General features: G+C 43.8%; 1 protein-coding gene across 1 annotated transcript in view; it reads left to right on the plus strand.

Moving 5' to 3' along the window:
* Positions 1 to 9,029, plus strand: part of TMEM233 (transmembrane protein 233) — a 48,618-nt gene extending 39,589 nt beyond the window's left edge. The window contains exon 3 of the mRNA XM_002753067.6: positions 6,652 to 9,029. Within this exon, the coding sequence (XP_002753113.1) occupies positions 6,652 to 6,658 (7 nt within the window). The 3' untranslated portion in view covers positions 6,659 to 9,029. The remainder of the gene's footprint in view (positions 1 to 6,651) is intronic.
* Positions 9,030 to 9,252: the final 223 nt, after the last annotated feature.

Here is a 9,252-nt window from a genome sequence, read left to right on the forward strand (position 1 = left end):
ATTCCAACGTGCTAAGTCAGACGCAGGATCCAGGAACATCTGCAGTTTTCAGCTGCCCCTACTCCCAACCTGAGGATTCATGCAGAACAGTCTTTGCTAAACCTTGGCAAATATCCTGCCACCAAAGTCCACATGCAAATGGTGGCCATTTGTGGACAGTTTTCATTTACAGCAAACTTGTCATCCTAATCTGCTATGTCTAACCCAATGCTAAGGAGGGGAATGAAGGGCCACCTAGCAAGTGTCCCCACAGGCAGGCTCTTTAGTAACAATCTGCTTCCACAGAGGAGATGGGAAAATCTGACGTTAGAGAACTCCCGAAGATGAGCCAAAAAGCCATGAATATGTGAGTTTTCTGAGTAAATTTGTTCCAAAACGCTGTCTGGGGTTGGGCGTGGTGGCTCACGCCCGTAAGTCAGAGATGGGAGGATCTCTTGAGGCCAGAGGTTTGAGACCAACCAGGGCAACATAGCAAGACTCTGTCACTCCAAAAAATATTTCTTTTAAATTAGCTGGGTGTGGTGGTACACACCTGCAGTCCTAGCTATTTGGGAGGCTGAGGCGGGAGGATCTTTTTAACCCAGGAGATTGAGGCTGCAGTGAGCCATGATCACACCACTGCACTCTAGCCTGAGCAAGAGTGAGACCCTGTCTCAAAAAAAAAAAAACTGAAGTAAATTCCTGCCTTTTAAAAAAATTCTAGATTCCCTGCCTTAAAAAAAAAAATCATTCTTTATCCTTATCAACAACGCTGTAACCAGTATGTTAAAGAACAGATTGAAAGCTCAAATGGCTGAAATCCCAGGTAGTTTTCTTCCTCAGCATAATCTCAGCTCACGATAGTCTTTACCCAAATTCATCCTATTTTACAGGCTATCTATGTAAGCCACATGGTGGCTGGGACAATGAAACACGGGGTTGTGAGACATCAAATTCCTAATGGCTGGGAAGCATTCAACTGAAATATTAAACTGTTTTGGATAGAATGCTGCATTGACAGCAGGGAATTGTTCTCATCCAGACAGAATCATGAACTTACAGTCTTTCAAAGTCAGAAAACTCTCTGCCCTCAAGTTGCTAGAGAAAGTGAGGAAATAAATCACACAGGTGAAATGTCTAAATATAGTAACCATCCATTTATCAATCTGAGTAATTCAAATCCCTTGTCGAAACCCACATATCTGCAGGCTCTTGCTTCCTGCTGATGCCTTGAGGACTCAAGCAAGGTTAGGTTATTCTAGGGATGTTTCTCAAAGCACAAACCTCAGAGCCACCTACGACAGATTCATCTGGGATGTTTATAAAAATGCAGGTTCCTAGGCCCCATTTCCTGAGTAGCCTAAAAATATCACAAGCCACCTTCCCCAAAAATAATTCTAAATATTCTGCTAAAGTTGCAGAACTACAATGCTAGGATCTTGCATTTAATGAAGAACGTTCTTGCCTGTGTGGACATGTGTCAACAAACAAGACTTTTATTTTATTGCATTTTAGGTTTTGGGGTACATGTGCAGAACATGCAAGATAGTTGCATAGGTACACACATGGCAGTGTGATTTGCTGCCTTCCTCCCCTTCACCCACATCTGGCATTTCTCCCCATGCCATCCCTCCCCAGCTCCCCCCCCACCACTGTCCCTCCCCTATTCCCCCCAATAGACCCCAGTGTGTAGTGCTCCCCTCCCTGTGTCTATATGTTCTCATTGTTCATCACCCGCCTATGAGTGAAAACATGCGGTATTTCATTTTCTGTTCTCAAACAAGACTTTTTTACATCCCTAAGATAAAAGATAAATGGTTTTTCTTCTCTTACACAGTCAACACAACACGCTGCTGAGGCCAGATGTGTTTTGTTTCCCCCACACGCCAAGCAATTGTCCAGTGACTACCAACCAGGTATCCTATAATCTAGCTCCATTATGACACCATCTACTGGAAGCTAGGGTCAGATCCCACAGGTTAATAATGGTTTGGTCCCCCAAGACTGCTTCCCATTTTAGATGCTAATTGAAAGCCCCAGGTTACTACCTGTGCTTCTGACTTTCTGGCTCTAATTTTGGGGTTTTCACGACTCCCTTCTCAGGTTCTATTAATGTGCTAGAGTGGCTCACAGAACTCATGGCAACACTTACTTATGTTTATCCATTTATTACAAAGGATATTACCAAGGATACAGATGAACAGTCAGATGGAAGAAATGCTTAGGGCAAGGTATGTAGGAAGGGGCGTGGAGTTTCCATGTCCTGTCCAAGTGTGCCACCTTCCAAGTACCACCACACATTCAGCAATCCAGAAGCTCTCCCAACCCTGTCCTTTAGGGTTTCGCAAGGGGGCTTCATCACATCCGCATGATCGATTACATCATTGACTATTGGTGCCCAACTCAACCTTCAGGCCATTTCTCCTCTCTAGAGTCCAGGGGGTGGGACTGGAAGTTCCAACCTTCTGATCAAAGGGTTGGTTCCCCTGGCAATCCACCCCCAACCTGAGGCCATCCAGGAGCCCACCAAGAGCTACCTCATTAGAATAAATTAGTCCTATCACCCAGGAAATTCCAAGGGATTTGGGAGTTCTGTGTCAGAAACTAGAGTCAAAGACAAAACATCAAAACAAAAGGTTCTCCTAACACCCAATCTACAAGGGTGTCAGGAGCTCTGTCTCGGGAACCAGAGGCAGAGGCCAAATATTTATTTCTTATTACATCACAATATTACACCTAAGGTATGTGGTAGAAGCTTCAGTTATTGCTGCTTCCCTGGAAAGTTTACACACCTCCCAAATTTGCCCTTCCTCCTCCCTTTGGTTTTGGCTTTTGTTTTTGAGATGGGGGTCTCACTATGTTGCCCAGCCTGGTCTTCAACTCCCAGCCTCAAGTGATCCTCTCACCTCAGCCTCCTGAGTTAGCTTGGATTACAGGGTTGAACTGCCACACCCAGCTCTTTTCTTCTCTCCTTGAGATCAGGCTCATGGTCACTTAATCTGATGCTCTGTGGAATTTGGTGGAACGTCCTTAGCAGCAAAAACAGTTGACTATGACGAAGTTTGGGTATGAGGCAAATGTATGACAAATATGACATTCTCAGATGACCTGGTAATCCAGTGGAGCTTCACGTTACTCAGGGGTGAGGTTCTCATGTCAGGGCACAAGGTGAGCTTTGTGTATAATCAAACTTGGTCTTGGAAGTATCCATAGGATAGCACCCTATTGGAGACTTGCACATGGTATCTTGATCAGCCAGTTGAATGTTTCCAGTGTTGGAAGAGGTAACCGTTCCTTGGGTTGAGAGCCAGCTGAAGTATGTAGCTGGGTTTAGGGTTCATGGCCTCTCTTTAAACACTGGAACCACAATCTGGGCTCACATAGGAGGAATAGACATGATATCCCCATCCATACTCATGACCATTGAGCCAGAAATGGTAGCCGGAAACTCCAGCTCTATTTAAACAGCTTCTCTTTTTTCTTTTTGAGGAACATAAATAGTTGATCTGCCATAAATTAAGTGCACATACAATGCAACTTCCCTGAATGTATACCTCTGAGTGGTCTTGTTGAGGTATAAACATCCAGGTACACAAGCTGTGTGTTAAAAATGCTCATTTGCCACTCTTAACAACAGCCTTTGTGCTCCAAGGTTTTCATTAAGGAAAAACTTGATGTTTAAACAGGAGTAAGGGTCCCATGACTGTGTCTCATTAGCAGGCACAGAGTTAGAAGATACTAATCCATTCTGCACTGGGAAAGCTTCTCTCCCATAAGCAAATTGAAATGAATCCTTTCCTGGGCTCAAAATATTCTTCAATTGAATCAGAACTGGAAGGAGGCATACATATTAAGGTGGACATGAAGCAAGAACTTGATCTTTTTTGCAAAAGCGTAAAAGCAAATCCCTCTTCTTTTCTGCATTGTTGGCTGGGGAAAGGCTTTCTGGGAATTGTTTTGCTCAGAGAATTTTTGTGATTCCATAATGAAAAATGGGAATCATTACCTATTTCCAGAAGCTTAGAAGGGTCTTTCTCTGTTGGTTCAGGTAAGTTGAGATGCAGACAAATCTGACCAAGGTTGCCAGCAACAGTGGAAGGATTTTTGCTTTGAAAAGGATATAAGCTAGCAGCACACTGATGAAGGAATCAGAATGAACATTAAAAAGATGCTCAACCTCACTGGTAATCAAGAAAGCACAAATTAAAGCTGCTAGATTGCAGCAATTAAAAAGATGGGTAATATCAAGGTTGGCAGGAATGTGAAAAATTGGACACTATACCGGTGGTGAAAGAGAAAATTGGGACAGTCTTTTGGAAAGTCAATTTGGATGTATCTAATAAACTTCAAAATGCTGCACCCACCAATCCAGCAATTCTACTTCTCAGTATCCACCTTAGAGACAGGCGCACAAAAATGCATGCAACAGAGTAATGCTTCACCCTAGCTACATGTTAGAATCACCTGAGGGGGCTTTAAAAATATGCCAATGCCACTGGGCACTGTGGTTCATTTTTGTAATCCCAGCACTTTGGGAGGCAGAGACCAGATGATCACTAGACCTCAGGAGTTGGAGGCCAGCCTGGGCAACATAACAAGATCTTATCTCTAGTGAAAAAAAAAAAGTTTAATTATCTGGGCTTGGTGGCATGCACCTGTAGTCCCAGCTACTTGGGGAGCTTAGGTGCAAGGCTGGCTTGAGCCAAGAGGTCGAGGCTGCAGTCCACTGTAACTGTGCCACTGCACTCCAGCCTGGGTACCAGCACAAGATTCTGTCTCAAAACATTAAAACAAAAAAATTTAAAAAACAATGCTCAGAGCCCACCCTGGACCAATTAAATTAGAATCTCCATTAATAGGGCCAGGCATTGGTGGATTGCAGGGCTCTCTGGGTCATTCTAATGTGCAGCCAGGGTTGTGAACCGCAAATGTGCAATGATGTTCATTGCAGCTTTGTCTGTAATAGGGGAAACCTTGGAACAACCTAAATGTCCATCAATAGGCAGGTTAAATTATTAGTGATGTATTCATACGATGTTATACCACACGGCACTTTAAACATGGGGACAGGGCCAGGTGCCCTGGTTCACACCTGTAATCCCAGCACTTTGGGGGGCCGAGGCAGGAGAATCACTTGAGCCCAGGAGTTCAAGACCAGCCTGGGCGATATAGTAAGAGATCCTGTCTCTATTTTTTTTTAAAGTATAAACATGAAGACATCCTTTTTTTTTGAGACAGAGTCTTGCTCTGCTGCCCAGGCTGGAGTGCAGTGGCACAATCTTGGCTCACTACAACCTCCACCTCCCAGGTTCAAGCAATCCTCCTGCCTCAGACCCCCTAGTAGCTGGGATTACAGTTAATGCCACCAAGCCTGGCTTATTTTTGTATTTTTAGTAGAGACGGGGTTTCGCCATGTTGACCAGGCTGGTCTCAAACTCCTGACCTCAGGTGATCTGCCCACCTCAAACTCCCAAAATGCTGGGATTACAGGCATGAGCCACCATGCCTGGCCAACATCCTTCTTACTATGGCTTTATAAACCCAATATAATCTGGCTGCCACCTCCCCACCCTCCTCTCCCACTTCTCACTCCCTCTCTCTCCCTTTTACTCCCTCCACTCAGCCACATCAGTCTTCTCTCTGAGGTACACATGCATATTCCTGCCTCAGGTCCTTTGCACTTGCCGTTCCCTCTGCCTGGAACTCTCTTCCTCCTAAAAGCCACACAGCTGGTTCCCATCTCTCCTTCTGGCACTTGTTCATATGTTACCTTAACAAAGAGGCTCTCCCTCAGTTTTACTTTTCTTCCTTACCACTCTCTGACAAATTATATATCTATGGTCTATTTCCCCCTACTGGCATGAGAACTCCAGGAACATTTTCATTTCTATTATTACCCTTAATAATAGAGCATGGCCCTTAAAGGTGCCTACTTACAAGCTAGACTGCTGGAGTTTCACTCCAGGTGCTTCCTCTAAGCAGCTGTGTGCCCTGGGGTATATCTTTTAAGCACTCTGTGCCTCTGTTTTCTCATACATAAAATGGAAATAACAGTGCCTACTTCATAGGGCTGCCAGGGTTAAATTGCACCAAGTACAGTGCCTGGCACACCTTACTCTCTGGGTAACTGTTGGGTGCTGTTACTGTCATCAACATCTAGTGCAGTGCCCGGCATGTAAATATGCACTGAATAAATAAATGAGTAAAACAAAAAAAGAAATTGTAGCACGATCCCATTATGTAAACACATACCCATGATGAGTATAGAATTTCTAAATGCTTACTGATCAGTTTCCATGCAGAGAAAAACACCTGGAGAACACACACCAAACTGCTAAGAGTGCTGCCATACTGACCCCCAGGGAGGAGAGTGAGGTTCAGACATGCTCAAGAGGCGTTTTGCCGTATTTATTTTCTTTGTTTGTTTCTTTGTTTGTGTGTGTGTGTTTTTGGCATTTATCACATGTAAGATAAAATACGTTTTCCAAATAGAATATGTTTTCCAAAAGGAAGCCCTTGCTTAGAGTCAGAAGTGTGCAGGAGGGCTTGTACATGTCAGCACGTGTTTAACCGGAATAATCGCCATCAAATAAGGAAGCCATCGAGCTGGGAAAGCCAACCATGGAAGCTCAGCCCATGGTCTCTCTCTCTTTCTCTCTCTGTCCAATACAGTGCCTGAGGAACCAGCGGTTGGTCAGTGGGCTGTGAGCATGGAGGATGGACCTCATCCACACACACCCCAAAGGAGTTTCTGAGGAATGGATCCTTGACTTCAGACTGTGAGATCTTTTCCTCCAGGACTCTCCAGAGGCAGGTCCCTGGCAAATGAACAAGAAAAAAAAAAAGAAGTCCAAAATTTTAGGAAATCCAAGCTGCACAGCCGGATCAGCCAACGTCATTGATTTGTAAAAATGAAAAGAAAACAGAAAAAAGAAAAATGAAATCTCACTGTTTCAGTTTAGCGAATCCCGTGGTGTCAACTCCTGTCCTCCAGAGGCAAGCCTCAGGAAATCACATAACTTTTCACTGGGGTGATCCAAGGGGTCTCCATATAGGGGGAGAGGGAAGTTTCTAGAAGATCAGCAAGTGCTGGTTTTTACAATTTCGAGCACAAACATTTGCAGCATGTTTAAAATTGTCTAGTAGAGCTCAAGTTGTGGATTTGCTTTTCCTTTTGTTCTGACATGTTGTAGCCTCACTTCAGCCTTCAGTAACTCCTCCTCTGGGAGTCAGCACTCCCATGCCCAGAATTCACCCATCTGGTTACCAAAGACTCAGAGAAGAGGCTTTTCTGGCCTTTTGTCTTATCCTTACCCCTCTCTTGCTTGCACCCACGTTGGTCAACTTGACCACAACTTCAGTCTTCACTCAAACAGACTCTGAGAATGGACTTCGTGGCCAATTCTAGGCACATGAGCACCTTCTTCATCCCAGTGTCGGAAATACACTGGATGTATTTATACGATGTACTTTTTTTTTTCAATCTCTCTCTCTCTCTCTCTCTCTCTCTCTCTCTCTCTCTCTCTAGAAAGTCTCAGGCAAGAGATCTTTCATTTTCCTGGATGCCACTTGGAAATGCCACCCATTGTATTTCTTTTCTGTCAAATGTAAACCCTTTGGATGTGAATGTACTGATTTAATGATGCCATTATTCTGCCTGCCAGAACACAGTAACCCCAAGTCTGCAAAGCATAAGGGCTGTGCCACTGGGGGTACACAAGATCACTTTTCAGTAGTTCGAGGAACGACTTTAATTAATACCAAATCCCGAAGAATGTTGCCCCTGTCCTATTCTTTTTTCATCCTGATTACAGCAAGAAGAAAGCCTCTGTTTAGTGCTAGCCAATCCTTAACACCTTGTGCGACACAATGGCTCTTTTCCCTTTTTAACAAAGAGCAGGCCTCAGGTTTAGAGTCTTCTGTCTAGATAGAATTTAATGCTATTGTTTTGTGTCATGGTATTTATTTTATCTATTACCTTCCATCTACAGCCTCCCACAGTGGGGGATGTGATATATTGTTTCTGTTCAAATACATTAAGAAAAATAGGGGAACTCAAGTAATTAACACACCAGATAGGTATGTGTGGCAAAAGTCACTTCAAAGAATTAATGTTAGAAACAGGGTGATAATGAAGCAAAAGAAAGGCAGATTATTCTGGCCAGGCATGGTCGCTCACGCCTGTAATCCCAGCACTTCGGGAGGCCAAGGTGGGTGGATCACTTGAGATCAGGAGTTCGAGACCATCCTGGCCAACGTGGTGAAACTCCATCTCAACTAAAAATACAAAAATTAGCCAGGCATGGTGGTACATGCCTGTAATCGCAGCTACTCAGGTAGCTGAGGCATCAGAATCACCTGAATCTGGAAAGCAGAGGTTGCTGTGGGCCAAGACTGCACCACTGCAATCCAGCCTCGGTGACAGAGCAAGAAAAAAAGAAAAGCAGATTATTCTAATTGAATGAATAAATGAATAAGAGGCGGAGAGTCAAAATACCTGAGTTCCAATGCCCTTTTGCTTTTGCAGGGGTGGTTTTGGCCACTAACTACCTATGCAAGCTGATTTTAGGCAAGTTCCTTAGCCTTTCTGTGCCTAAAATTTCTTCACCTGAAAAATGGGGATAAGAATGCCTGCCTACTTACCTCACAGTGTTGTTATGAAAATTAATTGCCATAATAGATGTGAACAACCCTGGAAGGATGAGGGATTCTAAGTTCTATACCAATACAAACCATTGTTCTTAGATAATGGGGAATTTCAGCATTTTTTCATATACAGAACCCTAGCAAAAAAATAAAAGCTGATGAACATCAGAACTGTCATTTGACCCGGATGTCGTGATGAGCCAGCACTTGTCCCAGGAGGACATTGAATCAGGGACACGAAATCTCAGCACACAGAGATGCTAGCATCATTCCAATAGATTGACTCTTCTGTTTCTGACATTCTGTCTTTTGTTTGTATGTGTTTTGGTCCCTGGCCTTTTACCCAAATCAAATGAAACGTGTTGCTGAGAGGCAGAATAAAAATGGTTTTAAGGAAGCCTGTGTACCACAGTGTGTGGATTGTGTTTTCTTGGGGTTCCCCACCTTCCAGAGATTTTTGTAACCAAAATAAACTCATCTATTCCAGCCTCAGTCCCCAGGGAAGACTCCAGAGAGGCCAGGGGTGGCGCTAGAGAGGCATCACTCACAACTAATTTATGGCAAGAAATGTCCTCTTATGAGGCACTGAAAATGTTGGTCCCATTAAAGTGAAAGTAAAATAAAATA

This window comes from Callithrix jacchus, chromosome 9, assembly GCF_049354715.1.
Source record: "Callithrix jacchus isolate 240 chromosome 9, calJac240_pri, whole genome shotgun sequence".
Classification (NCBI taxonomy): Eukaryota; Metazoa; Chordata; class Mammalia; order Primates; family Cebidae; genus Callithrix; species Callithrix jacchus.